At 43.3% G+C, this 27,823-nt stretch overlaps 1 protein-coding gene across 9 annotated transcripts in view; it reads left to right on the top strand.

Annotated features, from left to right (window-relative positions):
- Positions 1-27,823, top strand: part of rbms3 (RNA binding motif, single stranded interacting protein) — an 858,736-nt gene that overhangs the window by 603,979 nt on the left and 226,934 nt on the right. For all 9 annotated transcript variants that reach the window (XM_070880858.1, XM_070880857.1, XM_070880852.1 and 6 more), the window contains one exon: positions 13,051-13,130. In XM_070880858.1, coding sequence (XP_070736959.1) covers positions 13,051-13,130 — 80 coding nt within the window. The remainder of the gene's footprint in view (positions 1-13,050; positions 13,131-27,823) is intronic.

Raw genomic sequence — 27,823 nt, 5'->3', positions numbered from 1 at the left:
GGCCAGCTGATAGTTATTCCATTTCTACTTAGGCCAGCGTATGTGGTCTCTTGAGAAAACCCTTGTGGAGAGTTAAAGACATCGGCGCAGGTAAGTAAATCGGAGATTATTCGGCCTGGGCTAGGGGCGGGAAGCAGAGGCCACAGCGGACCTTTAAGTATGGGGGCAATACTGACAATGCCATACCTTGTGCGAGCCTTCTGCATCCTGATGCAACGTAGGAAACAATTCATTGTAGCTCAGCCCATCATGAACATCAAAGCCCGTCGGCTGCTGGGCAGGAGGCCTTATCCACCTCGGGTATATCGAGACAGGCGTTCGTACCTGCACCTGAGTGATGCAGACTGTGTCTGAAGGCTGCGTTTCTGCAAAGAAGTTGTCTGTGAGATCTGTCAGTTGGTGAAAGCAGACCTACAGCCGAGAAGCGTCAGGAGGACTGCTTTGTCAGTTGAAGTGAAGGTTACAGCTGCACTTTCATTCTATGCCTCCACTTCATTTCAAGCTACAACTGGGAATGTGTGCGCCATCTCTCAGCATGCAACACATGTCTCCATTCTCCAGGTCACGGCTGCACTGTATGCCCAGAGGAATGAATTCATCAAGTTCCCCATGACCGCCCATGACAGGGCTGTGGTCATCTCAAGGATTGCTGGCTTCCCAAAGGTACAGGGCTGCATTGATTGTACCCATATCGCCTTGTGAGCACCTTTGGATGATTCTGAGATGTACAGGTACAGAAAAGGCTTCCACTCCATTAATGTGCAGCTCATGTGTGATGACATGCATCGCATCTTGTCAGTCAATGCAAGATACCCTGGCAGCACCCATGATGCATTCATCCTACGCGACAGCGTTATAGCTGATATGTTTGAACAGCAGCCAGAAGGGCAGAGCTGGCTACTAGGAGATAAAGGGTACGGCCTCGCCACCTGGCTCATGATGCCCCTACGCAAAACCCGGACAGAAGCTGACCATCAATAAAACATGTCACACATTGCGACGCGCAGCATCATTGAGAGGACCATTGGCATATTGGCATATTGAAACAGCGTTTCCGATGCCTGGACCATTCCGGAGGCTACTTGCTATACTCCCCTAAGATTGTCGGTCAGTTCACTGTTGTGTGCTGCATGCTGCATAAATCAGCCATCATGAGGCAGCAGCACCTGGTAGTAGAAGACCCACCTGCGGTGAGAGTGGCTGATGATAATGATGTGGAAGATGCAGGTGGCGAGCAGGAGGAGGAGGAGGAGGATGATGATGAGGATGAGGAAGCCATGCAAGTACCTGAGGCCAGAGCACGATGGCGGAGGAGGGCGGGCCATCGTGCCCCTTTAACAACTGCTCGAGCCTTGCGCCAGCAGCTCATCTGTGAACGCTTTACTGATGCCTGAGGGCTCAGCGGCAACTATTCCACATGGACATGTTTATTGTTTGGAGCTGTTCCGTAATGTTGTGTTGTGTTAATGGAACATGATTCAGTTTAAATGTAAAATATATTTTATTCAAAACTTTACAATGTACTTAACTTAATAAAATTATTCTTATATCAAACTTTACTTTAATATGACTCTTTAAGATCATTTAAAAACTTTAAGATCACTTATAAACTTGTAAATTTACATAACTTACAAAAAACTTTTAATTTGAGAACAGTTACAATAGTAACAATAATATCAACAACAACAGCAGCAAAGAAAGGCTACACCCATCTCTCAACCCCCTTAATGTAGGACCGACCGCCTGCTGCGCTGGGTCTTCGCCTGTCCACCATCCCTGCTCGCAGGCGGTGGCGCAGTGATTTTGGACTTGGTACCAAGCTTATTCCTTCTAACATCTCGGGTACTGAGCATCTCTTGAGGGTGGGGGGGGGTGTCAGCGTCAGGCAACAAGTTGGAGGGCCCGGCTTGGGGCTCTTCAGAGGCTGGTCTGGGGATTGCAGTGGAAGTGGCAGTTGATTCTGTCAATGAATGCGGGGTCTGGGTGTGTTCCATTATTGCAGCAGCTAACTCACACATGCCGTCCCTCATGCACCCTGACAATGTCTCAGCGGACTGCAACATTCCCTCTCTAATGGCCAGTAGTACCTCTGACATTCCCTCACTCAATGCCAGTGTCGTGGTTTGCACTACCTCTGATATTCTCTCACTCAATGTCAGTGTCGTGGTTTGCACTACCTCTGACATTCCCTCCCTCATGGCCACTATTCCCTCACTGATGGTCCCGGATATCGTTCCCATTTCTCGTGAGAGTGTTGTTACTTCTCCTGACAGTCCCACTACCTCATCACTCACCCGCTGATGGTGTCCAGGAGTGATCGGGTAAGGTCAGTGCTCTTTTTACTCAATGACATCATCTGAACCACATCTGTTACATCCTGCATCTCAGGAGAGTGTGGCCGAGCTCTCCTTCCCCTCACCCTGGGTCTGCCTCGCTGCTCACCAACAATGGAACCTGTAGCCTGGGACGGTGGGGCCCTGGGTGTGCCTTGCTGCAACCGCACCCACCCCCCCACCCCTCCCCACTGGAGCGACCCTCTGATCCAAGGGTGTCAGTGGGTGCAGATTTGCCGGGCCTCCTCCTGTTCGAGTTCTTTCCCTTTTGTTGTGGGCCACTTTCATCTGCAAAGATAAAAATGCAAATCTTTAGAGAGGGTGTCTTTCTGCTGGATGGGACATATACAGCTGGTCACATTTACAATTGCATTGAATAAATGAAAATATCACTTACACTAACCACTTGACCAAGGTCCTGCCATTTCTTTTACACTAGCTTCCAGATATCTTGGTGTTCACCACTGTGCAGTAATCTTCTGCAACTTGGTTCCAGTGTTTCTTCAGTTCTTTTAGTTGAACTTTTATGTGACCTCTGCTTGTGTCCAGCTCCTGCCATCTGTTCTCAATCACAGTAATTAGTGCCTCCACTTCTTCCTGTAAGAAATTCTTGGTCCTTGGTCCGCGTTGCATCTTGTCCTGCTGCAGCTGCTCTCAGACACACACACAGCACTTTTTCAAATACTCTCAGACACACAAAGCACTCCTTCTGCATGCAGCTGCGATGTTTCAACATGCAGCACTCCTTCTGGCACACACACGCACAACTTGCTCTTTAAAAATGGCCGATTTACCAACTCGGAGCTCTACTGCACATGTGCGGCCATTTCAGCGACATCAGGAACGTAAGTTTTTTTCCCCCCGCATGTGCAGAAGGCCCGGCTGCGTTTTTCGGCGCAGATCGCAGGCTCCACCCCCCCGAGGCGACTCGCCACGCTGCGCGGCCCTGGATTATAGTAGAAACATCGGGGAAAGTTTGGACATATTTTTCTGGTGCATTTCTGGACCTAAATAAGCAGCGTAACTTTGGCAATACGCTGTAAAATGGGCTTGGGGAAAATTGAGCCCTGTGAATGGGATAAGCACTGCCAAACCTGAACTGGTCTATGCTGGGCCAAATTTGTGTCATTTTGGCTAGATTGAAAACATTCTAATTCCGACCATTTGGGTGTTTTAAATTCTATTTACTTCTCATTCCTGACATCAATTCTTGACTTAAAAACAATCTAAGATGTAATTGTACAGGTACAGCAATGCTTTCTCCCAATGTTTTGAATAGTTTTCTGTTCTTGTCTTGCTAATATATTTTTTTCCTTTCCTAAAATGTGAGGCTAGACAGGTGCATCAAACTTGAACTCAATTCTGTCCTCACCCAATATCCACATGTGCACACAGCCAGTTGCCCCAGGATATTGATCCAGAGCAGGAACCCTGATTGTTACCTTCCCCAACCTTAAGAGTAGTGAGCCGCCACTGCAAACTCAGGAGGGGCCTTTTGCTCCTCTCGGTTACAAGGGTTTTCACTATAATATTGCTCAAATGCCAGTGAAGAATGCTATTCAGAACAAGTAAGATGGCTTTTTTGTCAAGAAACAACACATGCTGCATAAAACGTGTAATAACTACAATACTAGCATCATTGCACCATAGGTACTGTTAAGGTGATGAGATTCTCTTTATATGCACCTTAGTGAAAACACTTTGCAAACATACTGACATCGTTCCACAGTGCCTTTGTTTGCAAGAGAGTGCACACAGTTTCGATGATACATCTACAGAATGTTCATATGTAAGAGGCACATACGGTTAATATGGAAGCATGTATTATTTATGCAAGAGCTCTGCTCATCTGAGGCATGAGATAAATACTGACTCTTCCACTAACAAAATGGACTGTTTTGGGGTCAGGGGCAGCACCTCTGTCATTAAGCAGCCAGTTCTTCTCTCAGACACTCATGGACCTGACTTGACTTCACCACTCATGTGTTATGTAGTCCATTCCAGTTATTGTTTAAATGTCATAGCTACTCTGGGAGAGGTAGAAAATTGAATATTTTGCAATGACGGAATTAAAATGAAACCCAATTTGGTTCATTTCTCCATCACAGTTGCTTTATGAGCTGCAAACAAAACCAAGGGTGAAAGTTTGAACTTCGGCAGATATGTAAATCGGGCATAGCAGATTGGACGCATGTTATACCCCACGGCCGATTTTCCTTTCCATTTAAGTCAAATTTGAACGATGTATGTAACGGACGACCGATCTGCTACCACCAATGTTATGCCCCCAGTCAAGTTGAAAGTTCTACCCTAAGTGTCTAAATGATTTAGATGTCTGTCATATAATTTAAATTGGAATTTCATTAAGAGAGGAGAGGGGTGCCTTACAGTATTTTAATGAAGTGAAACGGTCATGAAACAAAGACTTATACCATGAGACATTTTCTCATGAAAAAAGTGGCACTATCCAACATCAGTCCTCCGGGGTTCACAAATATCATCCGGCCCTTTCTCTTACTCCCCTGCCCCCTCCACGTAACCCACTCCCCCTATGACAGCCTCACCTGCCAGCTACATGCTACAGCTGGCCAATTGTCTGCCGCGAGTAACCAGCGAGCTACAGCAGAGCTTCCGTTTGACAAACTGTTAATAAGATCCGAACGTGAAAATGGTTCAGGCCTCCAGACTGCGTCACTGCCATTACCACTCAGCTCCCAAACCGAAAGTCTTCCCCCATGTCTCCGATCTTAAACACCCAACTCTCAATCTACACGGTTTATTTATTTTTAAAGTCTTCATTACAGTTCATCTGTTAGAAGCAAGAGTGTCCTGATCCTTTTTTTTTAGACCATTTCAGGGCAAGTTGACAACACAGCCTTGAGGAAAAGAGAAAATTGTACACTTTGTAAAAGAATTTTGAAACTGCTCTTCGACTGAATGTTGAAACTTCATTGGCTTCAGATTGACTTGATTATTCGGTGTAACTGAAGTGAAACTTGCTGATTTCTCTGTTTCAACAGTCAGTCAGTCAACAACACTCAATCAACTGGCTCCTGATATGGTAGAAATGTAAATGGAACATAATTTTGTAATGGAAATCAAGAATTTGCTATGAAGAGTTTCTATGGTATTTTGAACAGTGTAGGATTAGTGTAAGATTTTTTTTCTTCTCTCTGCATGTACAGCAGGTAGTTGAAAGGATGTCAACTTGCTTAGAGTTATGTACTGGCAGAGTCCCATAAGGTTTCAGGTACCACACAGGGACAAAAGGTCCAGTTGTGGTAACTGAGCACATGAAAGGAGAACTGCAAACAGTGTTCCATTCTTTATGCTGCTGCTCTCTGTCAGGGCTGATAAGTTTTCACTCGACTTAAAGCCAAACGTGTGCCAGATTGCTGATAACATCTGCTGGAATTTCAGATCAACTAATTGAGAAATTCTAGTAGAAAATGAGTGCATTCTTCTTACAGCTGCTATTGACAGAGTATATAGCTCAACTCTCAAGAGGTAGTTTGTTCGAGGAGTTTATAAGTGATGACCCTTTTTGAAAGTATGGCTTGCATTGATTTCACTGCAAACTCTTCCTACAACATCATGGTATCACAGACCAGGCTAGACAAGCATATGAGAGAGAAGGGAATAGAGGGTTATGCTGATAGATTTAGATGAGGAAAGGCGGGAGGAGGCTCGAATGGAGTATAAATGCTGGCATGGACTGGTTGGGCCGATTCTCCTGTTTCTGTGCCGTATATCCTTTGCATGTAACCTTTTTTTAATTGTGCATCAATTGTCATGTAGATAATTGTGTATATTTTTACTCTTACAAGTTCCAGTTCTCTCTTTACCACTTTTCTCTTGAAGAAGTTGACCTGTGGCCCATGTGATTTCCAGGAAGAAGACTGAAATAATCAAGAGAGGCAAACTGAAGTACCCCAGCACTAATACAAATGAAGGGTCATTGACCCGAAATGTTAACTCTGCTTCCTCTCCACAGATGCTGCCTGACCTGCTTGAGATTTCCAGCATTTTCTGTTTTTACCCCAGCACTACTCTGGCTTAGATTAACGAACTCAGCACAGACCAGCTTGTAATTTAGAATGCTTCTTACCATAGACTGGTTTAGTAGCTGGAAGGGTAGAATGGTCCTCGGGGCTTCTCTACCTTACCTCCAAGACAACTCTGCCATTGGCTGACAGATATACATGTTTGAATGTTCGACAGATGCTTGTAAATTTTTCTCTCTTGTAACTTTAGCCACTTCCTCATTACTTTGCAATGCTGTATCTAGCAGCCTGTTCAAGAGATGATTCAATTTACATAAGGATGGAAATTAACTTTATATTTCAGCTGAGGCTGGAATTTAGCCACACATACTCCACTGCTACTAAACCAGTCTATGGTAAAAATCCTTCACCAATTAAAACTCTACCTTCAAAATTACAAATATAGATTTGCTGGTCTGTACTGAGTTCTCCAATCTCAGCCAGGGTGGTGCTGGGGTACCTCAGTTTGCCACTCGATCACTATTCAGTGTTCATCCTGGAAATCACATGCCTATGGAAGTTGCATGAAGATAGAATTGGGGTTGGGAGTGATGCCTTCCATATTGAATAGCCTGCTGACCTGTTTGCTCTCATTTTTGAGGAGTAGGGCCATTGCCATCCATGGAAATGGGCCACAGCACAAGTCAGCTTCTTCAAGAGAGCAGTGATAAAAAGATTATCCAAAGGAAAATCGGATGGAAGAAAGGAATTAATCCTACATCTTCCACTGGAGATTTTTTTTTTAAATTCTAATCACAAGGCAAAGTAACTTTTTATACAGACACCAACAAGCCAACTTAAAATCACAAGATCCCAGACTCTATTTTGTCAGGTTGGTTGTCATCTAACTCATCAACAAAGAAAATACAAAACTTCGCCACTGCATGTGTACTGATACTGAATCTGCCGCTGACACATTTGTCTGTTGGGTATTATTTCAACAGAAGATTACATATGTCTCAATTTTCTACCAGCTTTTTAAAATCTCAGGATTCATGGTTACTGAATTCAAACCGTAATGCCAACATTTTTTCATGTGTAATATTCCTCTGTCAGTTATTTTAATGAGGTAGTAACACATTTTAAATGCGTCATTAAAATAGTGAACAGGAGAATTTCAAAACATTTTTTTATGCATTCATATATGCATAACCCACAGCTGATTACACCTCAGTGGTTTTATTTAGGACTGTAATCGTCACTAAGTATTACATTGCACTGTTCCTTATACTGTAGTATAATGGTTGATTTAGCTGCAATTGAATCGTTTTATAAAGTTCGAATTTATTGATTTACAGTTTTTGGGGAAAGTCCCTTTTGCATGTGTAAATAATATCCTATTAACACATTTGTTAATATTCCTAATTGCATAATCCAAAAGGGATTGAATTTCCACAGAGCTTCTGATCGCCCACCATAACTTCGACAGAAGATCTGCAGAAACCAGAGAAATAACATACAAAGCATTTACGCCGTTTCTCTGTTGTTACTGTGAAGCTTCCGCAGATATTACAGGGGCGATCGAAAATTCAACCCCACGGGAATTCATCCCCATACTCTGTGACGTTCATAAAAATAAGACTTTAAATTGTAGGAAAAAGTCTTTTTAACTAATCAAACAATTTTTATTTTTCTATTTAGTGCCCATTGACGATGTTTCCTCAGGGTATTGGCTGATCTTCTGCTGAAATTATAGCAGGAAATCGCCAAACCCCTACAGAACTGCAATGCCAACGTTTTTAGTTGAGAGCTACAATTGTTCGGTATTAATGAAGATATGAAAACATTTACACTGACCATATCAAAGCTATAAGCAGTGCCAACAACACTTCTTCCCTCCAACATTTTAATCTGTTACTCAGCAACAGTAAATGAAAAACGTAAGGAGTTGATGCATGTAAAAAGGCCATTTGGTCTAGCAAGACCTTTCTTTCCACAGGCAGTGTATAATTTGACCTGTCATGAAGCCCATCCAACCCATTCAACCTCCTGAGGGAGACAACTAACCTTAAAAAACCTCCCAAGAAGATCAAATCCAGAGGAGTTTCTCAACAATTTCCAAAGATAATCAATTGAAGCTCCAGAATATTAATCCATCTGACAACTTACACTGATCAATTCTGACGAGTTGTATTTCATAATTGACTCATCCATGGTCCCAACAATTAGGTTCTATAGAGTATTTGGTCATCTGTGTCTATACTTATCTATTCTATCCTGGTATTAAATGGATATTTATTCAATTATTTTATTCAGGCATTAATCAAAATATTAATTGCTTTATTATCTATATCACATGTCCAATACACTGAAAGGATTAACATTTCTTCTGATCTGTAGTCTTGCATGAAGCCAGTTCAATTTGAACAAGTATCTTCAAATTATCCGCTCACAGTTCAAGTTAAACACCATGTGGCTGAAATTCAGGATCTCAAAGAGACCCATCAATGCCCGTTTGCAGCAGCCATTCCTAAAAATCAAATGGCCAACAGGCCATTTGGGGTCAACAGGCCGACCCAGTCAAAATTCAGGTCGGGGATTTTTCGGTCTGGACCCCATTCCACCCAAGTAGATGCACCGCCAAATTAAAATCAAATAAATACTTACCTACCCATTTTCAGTTCAATCCATCAATCCTCTGCCGCACGGGGCCCCCAGTAAGTTTTCTGCCGGTACACCTTCTGAAGTGAGGAGGAAAGGGTGTAAGAGAAAAGATAGCCATCCATGGCTAACTAAAGAAATAAAGGACGGTATCCAATTGAAAACAAGGGCATACAGAGTGGCCAAAACTAATGGGAGGACAGAAGACTGGGAAGCTTTTAAAAGCCAGCAAAGAATGACTAAAAAAATGATTAAGAAAGGAAAGCTAGACTATGAAAGTAAGCTAGCACAAAATATAAAAACAGATAGCAAGAGTTTTGGGGAATTAGTAATAGGAAACATGGAGATGGCAGAAACTCTGAACACATATTTTGTATCAGTCTTTACAGTAGAGGAAACTAACAATATTCCAACAGTGGATAGTCACGGGGCTATGGGGCGAGGAACTTAACACAATCACAATCACTAAGGAGGTGGTACTCAGTAAGATAATGGGACGAAAGGCAGATAACTCCCCTGGACCTGATGGCTTGCATCCTAGGGTCTTAAGAGAAGTAGCGGCAGGGATTGTGGATGCATTGGTTGTAATTTACCAACTTTCCCTGGATTCTGGGGAGGTCCCAGCAGATTGGAAAACTGCAAATATAACGCCCCTATTTAAAAAAGGAGGCAGACAAAAAGCAGAAAACTATAGACCAGTTAGCCTAACATCTGTGGTTGGGAAAATGTTGGAGTCCATTATTAACGAAGCAGTAGCAGGACATTTGGAAAAGCAAAATTCGGTCAGGCAGAGTCAGCATGGATTTATGAAGGGAAAGTCATGTTTGACAAATTTGCTGGAATTCTTTGAGCATGTAACAAACAGGGTGGATAAAGGAGAGCCAGTGGATGTGGTGTATTTGGACTTCCAGAAGTTATTTGACAAGGTTCCACATAAAAGATTACTGCACAAGATAAAAGCTCATGGAGTTGGGGTAATATATTAGCATGGATAGAGGATGACCTAACTAACAGAAAACAGAGAGTCGGGATAAATGGTTTATTCTCGGGTTGACAATCAGTAACTAGTGGGGTGCCGCAGGGATCAGTGCTGGGACCCCCAACTATTTACAATTTATATTAATGACTTGGAAGAAGGGACTGAGTGTAACGTAGCCAAGTTTGCTGACGATAGAAAGATGGGAGGAAAAGCAATGTGTGAGGAGGACACAAAAAATCTGCAAAAGGACATAGACAGGCTAAGTGAGTGGGAAAAAATTTGGCAGATGGAGTATAATGTTGGAAAGTGTGAGGTCATGCACTTTGGCAGAAAAAAATCAAAGAGCAAGTTATTATTTAAATGGAGAAAGATTGCAAAGTGCCGCAGTACAGCGGGACCTGGGGGGTACTTTTGCATGAAACACAAAAGGATAGTATGCAGGTACAGCAAGTGATCAGAAAGGCCAATGGTATCTTGGCCTTTATTGCAAAGGGGATGGAGTATAAAAGCAGGGAAGTCTTGTTACAGTTGTACAAGGTATTGGTGAGGCCACACCTGGAATACTGCGTGCAGTTTTGGTTTCCATATTTACGAAAGGCTATACTTGCTTTGGAGGCAATTCAGAGAAGGTTCACTAGGTTGATTCCGAAGATGAGGGGTTTGACTTATGAGGAAAGGTTGAGTATGTTGGGCCTCTACTCATTGGAATTCAGAAGAATGAGAGGTGATCTTATTGAAACGTATAAGATTATCATCATCATCATCATCATAGGCAGTTCCTCAGGATCGCGGAAGACTTACTTCTACTCTTAGCATGAGTTCTTAGGTGGCTGTACATGGATGCAGAGAGGATGTTTCCACTGATAAGGGAGACTAGAACTAGGGGGCATAATCTTAGAATAAGGGGCTGCACATTTAAAACTGAGATGAGGAGAAATTTCTTCCCACAGAGGGTTGTAAACCTGTGGAATTCTCTGCCCCAGAGAGCTGTGGAAGCTGGGACATTGAGTATATTTAAGAAATAGACAGTTTCTTAAATGTTAAGGGAATAAGGGGTTATGGGGAGCGGGCAGGGAAATGGAGCTGAGTCCATGATCAGATCAGCCATGCTCTTATTGAATGGCGGAGCAGACTCGAGGGGCCGTATGGCCTACTTCTTATTTCCTATTTCTTTTGTTCCTATGTTGTTATGTAAGACTGTGCGGCCCGCAGTGCAGCCGCCATTAAAGGGGAGGACCCACTGCCATGGCTGCAATGGAAGAATTTTTGCCGGTCGACTTGCCGGCAAAATACTGGCCGCAGGTTCGGCCGGGCCGCAAATGGGCAGCCTGGCACTCCCTCTTGGGTGCCAGTCCATTGGCTCGACCGAAACCCTCCCTGCTGGCTCAGTGGGTAAAGTTTAAAAAACAATCGAATCTCTCCCCTTTAACGGCGAGCATGGTGACGCACACACGCTGTGACGCCACCATGTTGATTGACAGCGGCGGATGGCCCAACCGACCCACTTTCAGCCAGTCAACCTGGCTTTGAGGCTAAGGCCCGCCACATTGTGATCCATTTCCTGTAGGATTTTGAAAAAAATTCTAAGTCGTGAAAATGGATCTACTCACCGCATCAAGAGTTCCAACGGTGAGTACCAGTTAAAAATTCATAGGTGCACCAGCTTTCTGGCCCACCTGAATTTCGGCCCTCATATGTTCCTATGCAGCAAATGCAAGATGGCAATACTGAAGGAAACAGAACAAATTCTTTCAATTTTTAATTTAAATAGCATTGCAAGGGTTTGTAATGCTGTGGTTGATTTATAGATTTTTACCCCTTTTCCTTAACAGCACTAATCTCCTATGCCATTATTCAGTGGTGTTAGCCATAAGCTCATGAGACTGCAAACTTGAGCTCTGTGAACTTGAGCTCATCCCAAACTCTGTTGCCAGTACCCTAACTCGCACCTTCCTGTTCATCCATCACCCCTGTGCTTGCTCCCAGTGCAGCAATGCCTCGATTTTAAAATTCTTATCTTTGTTTTCAAATACCTCCATAGCTTGCCCTGTCTTATCTCTCTAATCTCCTTCAGTCCTACAACCTTCCAAAATCTCTGCTCTCCTCCAATTCTGTTTTTTGCACATCCCCAATTGTTATCGCTCCACCATTGGCGACTGTATCTTCAGCTGCTAAGGCCCTACTTCTGGAGTTCCCTCCCTAAACTGTTCCACCTCTCTTAAGACGCTCCTTAAAACCTACCGTTTTGACCAGATTTTGATCATCTGTCCTAATATCTTCTTATGTCGCTTGGTGTCAAATTGTATTTAATAATGCTACTATGAAGCACCTTGGGACAGTATACAACTTTAAAGGCGCTATATAAATGCAAGCTGTTATTGTTTCTACGTTTTCTATGTTTTAACACTTTAAAGATCTGGATCATGACACTTTTAAATCTTTTATTCCCCAATAGAAACAAGTACAGTTCTGTGAGCCTCCTTGTCATAATTTGTCTTGCTATTCCTTTTCTGAACTCTGTCAAATGCTACTTTTGAAGGAGGGCATATAAATGAGTTAAATAATCTGTTTAATTTATAATAAAATATCCTTGAGATACATTCTTGTACTTGATTTGCTCTGTAGACAGATTGACAGTGACTCGATAATATTGGTAAATGGTCAATGATTGCACTCACTGTGTTGTTTTTACTTTGCAAATGGACACTAATTCATTGTATACACTTTTCATGTCAATGAATCTGGAGTTGCTAGATACAACAATGAGAGTAGTTCACTCCAGGGGAGCAGTTGCGGGTGGCACCTCCCCACTGCCAATATTATTTATCCTCTTGACTGATGACAGAGTGATTGTAGGACAGGCTTGCAGTTAATAAATACTTCTAAATTGCCCATAATTATAGTGGCGCCTTGCTCCTCTGCAGCAATCTCTGTACAAATATTTCCCTGCTGTAAAAAAGAGCTGTTGTAAAATGTCACTCACACACTTCAGGTTAGAAAATATATTCTGAGGAAAGTACAATGTGTTGTGTCTGTGTTGTTAGTCACTGCATTACAAGAGGTATTATTCAACCACTTTTTTTTGTATGTTTAGAATGGAGTCCACTGAGAAATGTGAAGTAGTAATTCAACATTTTAATGGAAAATATCTGAAAATGCCACCAGGTGTGCCAGGTATGATTTTTTTCTTATTTGTTATTGATACATCAGAGAGGTGGAGTTAATAGAGAATTGTGGATGTGAGTGTGAAAAAAAATCAAAGGTTCAGATGACTTGAACTGGAAGACTGAAGCATGAATGGTTTATTGTTACCTTCACATTAGGAGGAGTTTATTTTCAGTGTAATCATTCCCACCCCCTCATTTTTATGCAACAGATATATAAATAATAGCAGTGTTATTCTTAACTGTAAACATTATGGGCTGAAAATTCTGGCCTCGCCGGGAGCGTACAAAGTGCGCATGGACCTGGCGAGGCCTCGCAATAGCCGTTTTTGGGGCGAGATGCACATGCACCAAAAACCAGCTTTTCCGATCTGTCAAGATTTCTCTTGACAGATCCTACGCATTGCTAGGCAAAGGACATTCACGTGGGAGAGATTGGGCCATTTGCCTAACTCATGCCCCGTGAATGTCCTTCAAACTTTTACACCTGGTAAAAGCAGGCGCATAGCTTATTTTTACCAGCATAAGAGTTTTAAAAAATATAAAAATTACATTTAAATACCCATTTTTATATTAAAAACCCTGTCCATTATGGTAAGTTTATTTTTAACGTTATTAATATGCGTTAAAAAAATTCCATAAAATATTTTGTTTTTCTAAAACATTTAATTACATTTAATTTCAATTAATTTTAAACAAGTGAGGTGTTTTATTATTTTTTATGCTGTGCTTAGATGTTTTAGGGGTTTTTCTCATTGATAGTAATGGGAGTCCGTACAAATAGAGCTCCTATTTTTAGCAATGAGAATACTGCATAGTGATTGGTGGTCCAGGCCCACGTAACTCCAGCTTCTCCACACAAACCTCAAAGTCCTCTCCCCAAGCACTGCACAGCGAATCTAGGCCTCCGACCGGGATCTTATGTTTCTCCAGGACCAATAGGGAGATTCGTAGATATTTTTCGGGTCAGAGGCGTTCGTACGAAGGAAGCCTCCGACCACAATTTTCCCCCTTATATCTGACTTGTGTTTGTCTCTTGATTTGTGCTTGATGATATCCTTACTCCAAGGTTAAATTGTGAAGTTATGGAAATTTAGGAGATTCTTATGGACTGGAGGGTAGCTAATGCAACACTACTTTTTAAGAAAGGAAGGAGAGAGAAAACGAGTAATTATAGCCTGATATCAGTAGTGGGGAAAATGTTGGAATCAATTATTAAAGATGAAATAGCAGCGCATTTGGAAAGCAGTGCCAGGATCGGTCCAAGTCAGCATGGATTTATGAAAGGGAAATCACGCTTGACAAATCTTCTAGAATTTTTTGAGGATGTAACTGGTAGAGTGGACAAAGGAGAACCAGTGGATGTGGTGTATTTGGACTTTCAAAAGGCTTTTGACAAGGTCCCACACAAGAGATTGGTGTGCAAAATTAAAGCACATGGGGTATTGGGGGTAATGTACTGAGGTGGATAGAGAACTGGTTGGCAGACAGGAAGCAATGAGTCGGGATAAACGGGTCCTTTTCAGAATGGCAGGCAGTGTCTATTGTGGTGCTGCAGGGCTCCGTGCTGGAACCCCAGCTATTTACAATATACATTAATGATTTAGATGAAGGAATTGAGTGTAATATCTCCAAGTTTGCAGATGACACTAAGCTGGGAGGCGGTGTGAGCTGTGAGGAGGACGCCAAGAGGCTGCAGGGTGACTTGGACAGGTTAGACAAGTGGGCAAACGCATGGCAGATGCAGTATAATGTGGATAAATGTGAGGTTATCCACTTTTGTGGCAAAAACACGAAGGCAGAATATTATCTGAATGGCGGCAGATTAGGAAAAGGGGAGGTGCAATGAGACCTGGGTGTCATGGTTCATCAGTCATTGAAAATTGGCATGCAGGTACAGCAGACGGTGAAGAAGGCAAATGGTATGTTGGCCTTCATAGCTAGAGGTCTTGAGTATAGCAGCAGGGAGGTCTTACTGCAGTTGTACAGGGCCTTAGTGAGGCCTCACCTGGAATATTGTGTTCAGTTTTGGTCTCCTAATCTGAGGAAGGATGTTCTTGCTATTGAGGGAGTGCAGCGAAGGTTCACCAGACTGATTCCCGGGATGGCAGGACTGACACATGAGGAAAGATTGGATCGAATGGACTGTATTCACTGGAGTTTAGAAGGATGAGAGGGGATCTCATAGAAACATATAAAATTCTGACGGGGCTGGACAGGTTCGATGCAGGAAGTTGTTCCCGATGTTGGGAAAGTCCAGAACCAGGGGACATAGTCTAAGGATAAGGGGAAGGCCATTTAGGACCGAGATGAGGAGAAACTTCTTCACTCAGAGAGTTGTTAACCTGTGGAATTCTCTACAGCAGAGAGCTGTTGATGCCAGTTCATTGGATATATTCAAGAGGGAGTTAGATATGGCCCTTACGGCTAAAGGGATCAAGGGGTATGGAGAAAAAGCAGGAAAGGGATTCTAAGGTGAATGATCAGCCATGATCTTATTGAATGGTGGTGCAGGCTCGAAGGGCCGAATGGCCTCCTGCTGCACCTATTTTCTATGTTTCTATGAAATTGGCAGTACCGCAAAATGGTTGATAACAAATCAGCAGCCCGTTTTACACTTTGCCCGAGTTTCATTTCCATTGCAGTCAAACGGGCTGGCGATTCGTATCACCGTCTTGTGCGACCATCGAAGACCAGTTTCACCCCCTTAATCTTCAGTCCACGTTGGAAAATAACACTGCGCTGTGTAATTTTTAAAGTTATGTATGGTTAGATTTTGCAGCTTCCTCTTTATTGTTTTCTATCCCTGCCTGAGCAGACAAGCAGCCAGCCTACTTGTGGTCCTTTGCTCGTGCCATTGTGTGCCTTTGAGAAATGTCATTTATTACTAAACCTCTACACAGGTGAAGTCAAATACATTTAGTTCAGAACTTCTGTTTGGATCTTGTTTATTTAATCAGCCTTATTCCCAATTTGTATGACCAAAGAGACTGAAATATACCAGTCTACACACTATATACACAAGAAATGTAAGTATTATTCCCAATATTCTATAATCAAATCAAATAGATATTCAATGCATAAGCTAATGCTTTTATGTTTTAAACAAGATCACTGGCAGGATTACTGAACAATAAAGTGCATATTGACCACTGTAAAGTTTGTGTAACAATGCAATAAACATCTGGAATAGGGTTACAAAAACAGAATCCAGCTATTTTTCCAGGATAGTGAAAGCCATGCTGTAGCATAACTACATATTACACAAAGCTTGCATTATTATGACAGCATAGTGCATGACTTATTATCTAATGCTAATCTTTAGAATAATCATATTTGGGTACGGTAGCATAGTGGTTATATTATTGGATTAGTGATCTGGAGACATGAATTCAAATCCCACCATGGCAATTGTAGAATTTATATTCAGTTAATTAAATAAATGTGGAATAAAAAGCTAGTATCAGTAATGGTGACCATGAAACTACCAGATTGTTGGAAAAACTAATGTCCTTTAGGGGAGGCAATGTGACTCCAGACCCACAACAATGTGTTCGACTCTTAACTGCCCTCCGAAATGGCCTAGCAAGCCAATCAGTTGTATCAAACCACTGAGAAAAACAATTAGAATAAAACCGGATGGGCTGCCAGGCATCGACCTTGGCACCAGATTCGGACACAGCAAAGGCACACCCAGCCCAGTCAACCCTGTAAAACCAACCAACATCTGTGGACTTTTGCCAAAATTGGGAGAGCTGTCCCACAGACTAGTCAAGCAACAGCTTGACATAGTCGTACTCACAGAATCATACCCTTCAGCCAACATCCAAACTCCTCTATGGCAGCACAGTGGTATAGGATTGGGAAGGAGTGGCCCTGGGTGTCATCAACATTGACTCCGAACCCCATGAAGTCTCATGGCATAAGGTCAAACATGGGCAAGGAAACCTCCCACTGATTACCACCTATCGCCCTCCCAAGGCTGATTCGTCCTCCCTTGGCTGATGAATCAGTACTCCTCCATGTTGAACACTACTTAGAAGAAGCACTGAGGGTAGCAAAGGCACATAATATACTCTGGGTTGGGGACTTCAATGTCCATCACCAAGAGTGGCTCGGCAGCACCACTACAGACTGAGCAGGTTGGGTCCTGAAAGACATAGCTGCCACACTGGGCCTGCGGCAGATGGTGCGAGAACCAACACGAGGGAAAAACCTATTTGACCTCATCCTCGCCAGTCTACCTGTTGCGGATGCATCTGTCCATTGACAGTATTGGTAAGAGTGACCACCCGCACAGTCATTGTGGAGACAAAGTCCCATCTTCACACTGACATTCTCCATCATGTGTGGCACTACCACCATGCTAAATGGGATAGATTCAGAGCAGATCTAGCAGCTCAAAACTGGCCGTCCATGAGGCGCTGTGGGCCATCAACAGCAGCAGAATTTTATTCCACCACAATCTGTAACTTCATGGCCTGGTATATCCCTCACTCGACCATTACCATCAAGCCAGGGAACCAACCCTGGTTCAATGAGAAGTATATAAGAGCATGCCAGGAGCAGCACCAGTCGAACCTAAAAATGAGCTGCCAACCTAGTGAAGCTATATGCATGTTAAACAGTGGAAGCAGCATTCTATAGGCAGAGCGAAGCAATTCCACAACCAATGGATCAGATCAAAGCGCTGCAGTGCTGTCACATCCAATCGTGAATGGTGGTGGACAATTAAACAACTAACGGGAGGAGGAGGCTCCATAAATATCTCCATCCTCAATGATGGCGCAGCCCAGCATATGAATGCAAAAGACAAGACTGAAGTGTTTGCAACCACATTCAGCCAGAAGTACTGAGAGGATGATCCATCTTGGACTCCTCATGAGGATCCCACCAACACAGAAGCCAGTCTTCAGCCAATTCAATGCACTCCGCATGATATCAAGAAATAGCTGAGCGCACTGGATACAGTAAAAACTATGGGTCCCGACAACATTTCGGCTGTACATCTGAAGACTTGTGCTCCAGAACTAGCCGTGCCTCTAGCCAAGCTGTTCCAGTACAGCTGCAACACTAGCATCTACCCTAAAAAGTGGAGTATTCCCCACGTATGTCTTGTCCACAAAAAGCAGGACAAATCCAATGCAACCAATTATCATCCCATCAGCCTACTCTCAATCATCAACAAAGTGATGAAAGGTGTCGACGACAGCTTTAAAACAGCTATTTTGGGGGGAGGACAGGGGGGGGGGGTGACATTTAACCTTCTAGTCCTGCAATGGCAGTAAAGCCGAGCATATTTCTTGGTAAATTATTGGGTTGGGACCAAGAGAATTGAAAAATCGCTGGGCTGTGTCATTGGCCATTTCAACACCAAGTAGCATCTAGCACCAAATATTATACACTTGAACTGCAAATTGTCATCTAGTGGGTGGTGTTCCCCTGGGAGTATGCTATTTCAATCCTTCAAAAACTATTGCCTTTCCTGCCACGGATACTGATGTATGATGTTGTGCTGTAACTGCGGGTTGGATTTTTCTATCCCGGACTCGCCCTCATGCGATGGAACTAATAATGAGAAAGTGATTACCGTATCATGTGAACTGACTGGCAATTCTTCCATTTTGGAGATGCAACTACAAAGTTGTATAAAGTGCAAGCACATATCAAACCTACCATGAGCAGGAAAACTCAAATAATTGAGTTAATTAATGTACACATAATTGATGTTAACAATGGGCACCCATTCACACCAAGAAAGCACTGCAGATGAACAAGTCCTTGCATTCAAAGGGAAACCACCAGTTATCTGTTTGCAAGCTGTACTGGTTCATTCCTTCTCGCATAAACTTTGGAAGCAGGGCAGGTGTGCCTTTTACTATTTCATGTACAAATGAATTATGCACTGAAAGAAAATGTTAGTTTTATGGAATAGGGTGCAATGCAGTGCCTGTACTCATACTGCAACTCAGTATGAGAAAAAACAGCCTTCGGTATTAGAAGGTCACAATATGTCTAAGTACTTAATATCAGTTTAACATCTGGAAGTTTATAGCTTGCATATAGCAGGTATTGTTGATTATGTGGTCTATAGGTCTAATAAAACTCTGAACTCCTGATTTGAGTAAGGTTCAAGAACCTTGCTCAATTGATCTTTCCAGCCCTGTAGCACCTCTCTGGTTACTATGTTATGGAAGCTTTAACTAGTAATTATAAACAGACCTTTGTAATTTAAGCAGTTTCAGGCTGGACTTCAAAACCAATTGAACACACGGCAATTCTTTTCAATACAGGTTTTCTGTGGTAGCTTTGTTGTTTGTGTTAGACTTAGTTCTCAGCTTTGAAATTCATGCAGATGCTGATATTTTGAAGATGCAGGCAATGAACATAAGAATATAAGAACATAAGAATTAGGAACTGTAGTAGGCCATCTAGCCCCTCGAGCCTGCTCCGCCATTGAAAAAGATCATGGCTGATCTGGCCGTGGACTCAGCTCCACTTACCCGCCAGTTCTCCATAACCCTTAATTCCCTTATTGGTTAAAAATCTATCTATCTGTGATTTGAACACATTCAATGAGCTAGCCTCAACTGCTTCCTTGGGCAGAGAATTCCACAGATTCACAACCCTCTGGGAGAAGAAATTCCTTCTCAACTCAGTTTTAAATTGGCTCCCCCGTATTTTGAGGTTGTGCCCCCTAGTTCTAGTCTCCCCGACCAGTGGAAACAACCTCTCTGCCTCTATCTTATCTATCCCTTTCATTATTTTAAATGTTTCTATAAGATCATCCCTCATCCTTCTGAACTCCAATGAGTAAAGACCCAGTCTACTCAATCTATCATCATAAGGTAATCCCCTCATCTCCGGAATCAGCCTAGTGAATCGTCTCTGTACCCCCTCCAAGGCTAGTATATCCTTCCTTAAGTAAGGTGACCAAAACTGCATGCAGTACTCCAGGTGCGGCCTCACCAATACCCTGTACAGTTGCAGCAGGACCTCCCTGCTTTTGTACTCCATCCCTCTCGCAATGAAGGCCAACATTCCATTCGCCTTCCTGATTACCTGCTGCACCTGCAAACTAACTTTTTGGGATTCATGCACAAGGAGGAGTCCGTGTTCCATGTTTTTATTGAGTGCACAAGGTTGCAGCCCCTGTTCCATTATTTGAAGGGGCTGCTCCTGAAATTCTGGCTGCACTTCAGTCCCACACTCCTGATCTTTGGGCACCCTGTGCGGAGGGGAGCGGGTAGGTCCGAAGGCCTCCTCGTAGGACTGCTCCTGGGCACGGCCAAGGGTGCCATCAGCCGGTCCAGGCAGCGGGTGGTCGAGGGGGTCGTTCAACCTGACTGCCTGCCTCTCTTCCGCTCTTACATCCGGTCCAGGGTGTCCTTGGAGATGGAGCACGCGGTGTCCACCGGTACGCTCGCGGCCTTCCGCGAGAGGTGGGCACCGGAGGGACTGGAGTGCATCATCACGCCCGGCAACCAAATTTTAATTTGATTTTACGTTTTTTTAAGTTTAATTTGTCTTAATTGCCGGTGCTTTTAGTGTCCCCCTTCCCTTTTATAGGGGGCACTGGGGAAAATTGTGATTTTAGTGCCCAAAAAAAAAGAAAAACACAAAAAAAAAAAGGGGGTGAAAAAAAAAAGGGCCTTGTAAATGTCTGGAGTGTCACCCAGGTCGGGTGGCACCGTTTAATGTTTTTATGTTTTGCAGGTAAACTCAAAAGAGTTTCATGCACAAGGACCCCCAGGTCCCTCTGCACCGCAGCATGTTGTAATTTCTCCCCATTCAAATAATATTCCCTTTTACTGTTTTTTTTTCCAAGGTGGATGACCTTACATTTTCCGACATTGTATTCCATCTGCCAAACCCTAGCCCATTCGCTTAACCTATCTAAATCTCTTTGCAGCCTCTCTGTGTCCTCTACACAACTTACTTTCCCACTAATCTTTGTGTCATCTGCAAATTCTGTTACATTACACTCTGTCCCCTCTTCCAGGTCATCTATGTATATTGTAAACAGTTGTGGTCCCAGCACCGATCCCTGTGGCACTCCACTAACCACCGATTTCCAACCCGAAAAGGACCCATTTATCCCGACTCTCAAACGGTTTCTCCGTTAGCGCCCTTTATTTGTTAAGGCTGCAGTGGATATTTGTCAAACAGATGGAAGTCTACAGAAGGTGCTTTCAGACTTCACCCAGCCTGGTACAAATACTAACTTATCAGAGTTGACTTTATTGGCAAGAATGCAATAAAATACTCCTTGTCCTAAGACCATATGAAAAAGTAAAGAATGAAGAAAAAGACCATTTGATCTATTGAGTTTGTCCCCATGGTCTTCATGCCCATTAAGCCCAACAGAACTGCATCTGGAACTTTCCTTTGGGGTAATTTTAACTATGGGCGATGGTGTAAAACAGGTGATATCGAATTAGCTGCCCATTATACACCCCGCCCGTGATGTATAATTGTTAAACAATTTGAAATTGACTGTTTTACACCATTGCCCATAGTTAAAATTACTTAATTTGTCTTTGCGCGAGACGTTCCATTGACATCTATATCGTTCAAAAATGGGCGATATTTCCGGCGTTAGTGATATTATTTTGAGGGATCGCCGGAATATCGCCCATTTTAATAACCGCAATTTTTAAATATTGCCCTTAGCTGTAGCGATGTGAAATGGGCGTTAGCGATTTATTCCATTGTGCAAGGCCGGTGTCCATAGCATTGGCCGTTCTGCGCAAGCGTGGTTTTATTTTTAGGTGATTAACTTTTCCCGTGATTCGGGAGGTCAGGGGTCATCTGCAGATGCGCAGAACAGAGAGAGAGAGAGTCGAGCTGTTGTTTTGTGGATTGGATATTGAAGAATTGTTTTTTATGGGGAATAACTGAAAATAATTACAAATAAATAATGGAACACGTAGAGGAGTCCATGTTGAGTGATGTTGGAGAGGTGGAGGAGGTGGATGAAGTGAGTGATCTGGGTGAGATGGTAGAGATGGGTGGCAGAAGGCATGCCAAGCATTTTTCAGAAGAGGCAAATGCTGGCCTAGTCCACGAGGTAAAAACTCATTGGGCCCAATTGACCTGGGGTGGTCATGGAAAACCACTCCCCAAGGTATATCAGAGAATATGGGCAGAGATCGGCGAAGTCGTCTCATTGGTAGCTCATGATGTCTGTGAGCCGAACTAGTGCCGCAAGAGCTGGAACGACCTTGTTGTTTGTGGAAGAATAAGTATTACATTTATTAAATTTATAAATTGTAACGATGCAATGACTCATTAATTCATATGTAGAGCTGCTGGATTGTAATTAAGCTGGTAATCTTGGTGTAATGCGTTAGTTCCTAATCACGATCTTATTAAATTTATTCTCGGAATGTAGGTATAACCATGCATTCGATTGCATACATAGAAACATAGAAAATAGGTACAGGAGTAGGCCATTTGGCCCTTCGAGCCTGCACCACCATTCAATATGATCATGGCTGATCATTCAACTTCAGTTCCCCATTCCTATTTTCTCTCCATACCCCTTGATCCCTTTAGCCATAAGGGCCACATCTAACTCCCTTATGAATATATCTAACAAACTGGCCTCAACAACTTTCTGTGGTGGAGAATTCCACAGGTTCACAATTCTCTGAGTGAAGAAGTTTCTCCTCATCTCAGCCCTAAATGGCTTACCCCTTATCTTTAAACTGTGACCCCTCGTTCTTGACTTCCCCATATCGGAAACATTCTTCCTGCATCTAACCTGTCCAATCCCATCAGAATTTTGTATGTTTCTATGAGATCCCCTCTCATTCTTCTAAATTCGAATGAATATAAGCCTAGTCGATCCAGTCATTCTTCATATGTCAGTCCTGCCATCCCGGGAATCATTCTGGTGATCCTTCGCTGCACTCCCTCAATAGCGAGAATGTCCTTTCTCAAATTAGGAGATCAAAACTGTGCACAATATTCAAGGTGTGGCCTGACCAAGGCCCTGTACAACTGCAGTAAGACCTCCCTGCTCCTATACTCAAATCCTCTCACTATGAAGGCCAACATGCCATTTGTCTTCTTCACCGCCTGCTGTACCTACATGCCAACTTTCAATGACTGATGCACCATGACATCCAGGTCTCGTTGCACCTCCCCTTTTTCTAATCTGTCATCATTCAGATAATATTCTGCCTTCCTGTTTTTACCATCAAAGTGGATAACCTCACATTTATCTACATTATACTGCATCTGCCATGCATTTGCCCACTCACCTAACCTGTCCAAGTCGCCCTGCAGTCTCTTAGCATCCTCCTCACAGCTCACACTGCCACCTAGCTTAATGTCATCTGCAAACTTGGAGATATTACATTCAAATCCTTCGTCCAAATCATTAATGTATATTATAAATAGCTAGGGGCCCAGCACTGAACCTTGCGGTACCCCACTAGTCAGTGCTTGCCATTCTGAAAAGGACCCATTTATTCCTACTCTTTGCTTCCTGTCTGCCAACCAGTTCTCTATCTTCGTCAATACATTACCCCCAATACCATGTGCTTTAATTTTGCACACCAATCTCTTGTGTGGGACCTTGTCAAAAGCCTTTTGAAAGTCCAAATACACCACATCCACCGGTTCTCCCTTGTCCACTCTACCAGTTACATCCTCAAAAAATTCTAGAAGATTTGGCAAGCATGATTTCCCTTTCACAAATCCATGCTGACTTGGACCGATCCTGTCACTGCTTTCCAAATGCGCTGCTATTACGTCTTTAATAATTGATTCCAACATTTTCCCCACTACCGATGTCAGGCTAACCAGTCTATAATTCCCTGTTTTCTCTCTCCCTCTTTTTTTTAAAAATGGGGTTACATTAGCTACCCTCCAATCCATAGGAACTGATCCAGAGTTTACAGTATGTTGGAAAATGACCACCAATGCAACCACTATTTCTAGGGCCACTTCCTTAAGTACTCTGGGATGCAGACTATTAGGTCCTGGCGATTTATTGGTCTTCAATCCCATCAATTTCCCTAACACAATTCCCTGACTAATAAGGATTTCCTTCAGTTCCTTCTTCTCGCTAGACCCTCGGTCCCCTAGTACTTCTGGAAGGTTATTTGTTTCTTCCTTAGTGAAGACAGAACCAAAATATTTGTTCAATTGGTCTGCCATTTCTTTGTTCCCCATTATAAATTTACCTGATTCTGAATGCAAGGGACCTACATTTGTCTTCACTAATCGTTTTCTCTTCACATATCTATAGAAGCTTTTGCAGTCAGTTTTTATGTTCCCTGCAAGCTTACTCTCATACTCTATTTTCCTCCTCCTAATTAAGCCCTTAGTCCTCCTCTGCTGAATTCTAAATTTCTCCCAGTCCTCATGTTTGCTGTTTTTTCTGGCCAATTTATATGCCTCTTCCTTTGATTTAACACTATCCCTAATTTCCCTTGTTAGCCACGGTTGAGCCACCTTCCCCGTTTTATTTTTACGCCAGACAGGGATGTACAATTGTTGAAGTTCATCCATGTGATCTTTAAATGTCTGCCATTGCCTATCCACCATCAACCCTTTAAGTATCATTCGCCAGTCTATCCTAGTCAATTTACGTCTCATACCATCGAAGTTACCTTTCTTTAAGTTCAGGACACTAATTTCTGAATTAACTGTGTCACTCTCCACCTTAATGAAGAATTCTACCATGTTATGTTCACTCTTCCCCAAGGGGCCTCGCATAACAAGATTGCCAATTAATCCGTGCCAATACAAAGCGTAATCGCATATAATGTTAACAATGAATAGCAAGGGTGATGAGTAATTGTGGATTTCTGTGTGTTGTGTGTTTTGTGCAATAGTAGTATCTATTAATATTTGTAATAGTACCGAGGCAATGAGCTTATGCCATGCTCTTGTCACCTTTGTAGAGAAAACTGTCAAAAAAACGGGGCAAGCAGAGGTGGACTGAAGGAGGACTGGCAGATCTGTGCCAACTCACCGACCTTGAAAAACGTTTTCAACACCAGCCTAATTGTCCTCTCCAAGGTCCTCGTCCACCTCCTCGTCCTCCTCTTCCACCTTCCCGCTCTCCTGAGGTGGACCGGCAGTCCCATCTGACAATTCTTGTCCCCTCCTAATAGCTAAATTATGCAACATGCAGCACACCACAAAGAACTCAGTGACCTGCTCAGGGTAGTATTGTAAGTTGCCTCCTGAATGGTCCAGGCATCTGAAGTGGTGCTTAAGCACTCCAATTGTCTTTTTGACGATATTGCATGTGGCTATATGGCTTTCGTTATAGCGCTTCTCGGCTTCCATCTGGGGCTTACGCAGGGGTGTCATGAGCCAGCTGCAAAGCCATATCCTTTATCCCCCAACATCCAACCACGACCTTGTGGCTGACTCTTAAACAGGTCAGAGGCAGTGCTCTCACGCAGGATGTGTGCATCATGGATGCTCCCTGGAAATTTTGCATGTACTGTCATGATTATTTGCTTGTGGTTGACGAGTTGCACATTCAGAGAGCGGAATCCCTTTCGGTTCCGAAACACATCAGCATCCTGAAAAGGTGCTCGCAGGGCGATGTGCATACAGTCTATTGCTCCCTGCACCTTGGAAAAGTTTGCTATTCTCGAGAAACCCAAAGCCCTCTCAGTCTGTGCCTCCCTGGTCATAGGGAAGTTTATAATGTCTATCCTGTGAGCGTAAAGGGCTTTAGTCACCTGTCAAATGCAGCAATGTGTAGCGTGCTGAAAGATACCGTAAATGTCGCCAGCTGAGGCCTGAAAGGAGCCCGATGCATAAAAGGAAAGCGCCACAGTAACCTTGACCTTAACGGGCAGTGCGGTCCTGGTGGTGCTGGTAGGCTGCAAATCTCCCTTAATTAGCTGGCATATCTCACTGATGACCTTCTTTCGGAAGCGCAGCCTCCTAAGGCACGTGCTGTCAGACAAGTCCAGGTATGATCGCTTATCCCTGTAAGTGCGTTGGGTGTAAGGTCGTCTCCTCCTCAGCACGCCTCTTTGATTGGGCAAATAAACCTTCTCCCATCTCTAGTCTGCAGCATGTGAGTAGTCATCAATACTGGCTGAGAAATTACAGGCCCCATTACTATAAATGCCCTATTATGTCTTCAAAATTATTAAATTGTCCTCTAAAAACACAATAGAAACTCAAAATTCACCACAATGTGATTAGATGGTTGTCAAGAGATTTTAAAACGACCTTAAAAGCGCTCACTAATTACTTCAATGCTCCCATGAACTTGAAGCAGCCTTTTATGAAAAGTCCTCCAAATTACAAAATGGTGACCATACCGCTGGGTTAAGGTCAGGTGAGTGCAGCTTTTCTTGAGCATCTTTTTGGGCAAGCGATCATTTGGTCAGTATATGGGCGAGATGCTGAAAGTAACGGTCGCCGATAATCTGGGCGGTATTTGGACATTAGTTTCCATTATAAGCAATCTTCTAGGTGGTGCACGAGTGATGATGTCAGATTTTATAAAAAAATATGGGCGGGTGGTTCAGCTAATTCCCGGAGTTAATTGTATGCTGAAAGTTACCCTGTCGATAATTGGGTGTTAATTTCCATTTTTAATCAAATATGGGCGTTAAGCTCAATCTCAGTAGTTGATTGGGCAGTAACTGGGCGATCCCGATGGAAATTCTCGACCAATATTGACTCTACTGTTTGACCTGGCTTATTATTCCAAACATTTTTCCTTCTCTGAATATTTCTTTGTGAATATCTATTTAAAATTTTAAATCTTGTTCTGATTTATCTTGAAATAGTACTCGCAGTTCTTCTTAGCTACAACATTTAATACCTTATGTACCTTTTGAGGCTTGCCTTAACCTTTCGAGGCTTTTGAGTGTGAGCTACCCTTATCTTTCCCTGTGGCTCATGAGCTTTGGATCATTTTTGTTGCATTTTTCTGTACCTTTTCCAGTACCTTTTAAAGTGTGGTGACCAAAACTGTGCTCCAAGAGGAGTATTATAGTGCATTATAAAGCCTCAGCGTAACCTCAGTCGGGTTATTCTCAAACACTTCCACTGATGTATCCAAACATTTTATTTATTTTTGAACTGCTTCTCCACATTGTCTTGACATGTAAAGTAACAAGACTATTATTACACCCAGGCCACTTTCTAAGTCTTCCACAGCTGATTGTATTTCCTTCATTGTATTCCGAAGCTACCCATTTTTTTTTTAGCCAAGTTGTAGCGGCCGAAATTGTCCCCCTCTATAAGCTCCATTCCCACCTCTAAGAGGAGAGGCCTTACTGTCCGGGGCGGACGGATGGGCTGACCCTTCCGAAATTGCCCCCGGGCCGTAAGCGGCAGGAACGGGTTTCGCTCCGCCTATTTCCCTGCTGTGTCGGGCACATGCCGATCCCTAACCAACCGGCGACGACCCCCTTTCCGGCCCCCGGGGGAAATTGCCCCGTGCGGAATTGCCCCGCGGGAGTGGCACTGCCGCCGGTCAGTGCCACTGACAGCTTTCCCCAACGGTGAGCTGTCTGTGGCTGGGCGGCTCATCTACCCTTAAAGAGGAAGTCGCGCTGCCAGCGACTCAATATTATTTTTTATTGTTGGCCGACTGCCAAGTCGGGCCGACAATTATGCCCACTGGTTCGGCCGGGCCGCCAACAGGCAGCCTGGCACCGCCACCCCCCCCCCCCCCCTTGGGTATCAGGCCACTGACCCAGCCGA

This window comes from Pristiophorus japonicus, chromosome 5 (genome assembly GCF_044704955.1).
Source record: "Pristiophorus japonicus isolate sPriJap1 chromosome 5, sPriJap1.hap1, whole genome shotgun sequence".
NCBI classification, from domain to species: domain Eukaryota; kingdom Metazoa; phylum Chordata; class Chondrichthyes; family Pristiophoridae; genus Pristiophorus; species Pristiophorus japonicus.
Note: the sequence above shows the minus strand (reverse complement) of the source record. Positions and strands in the feature narration are given on the sequence as shown.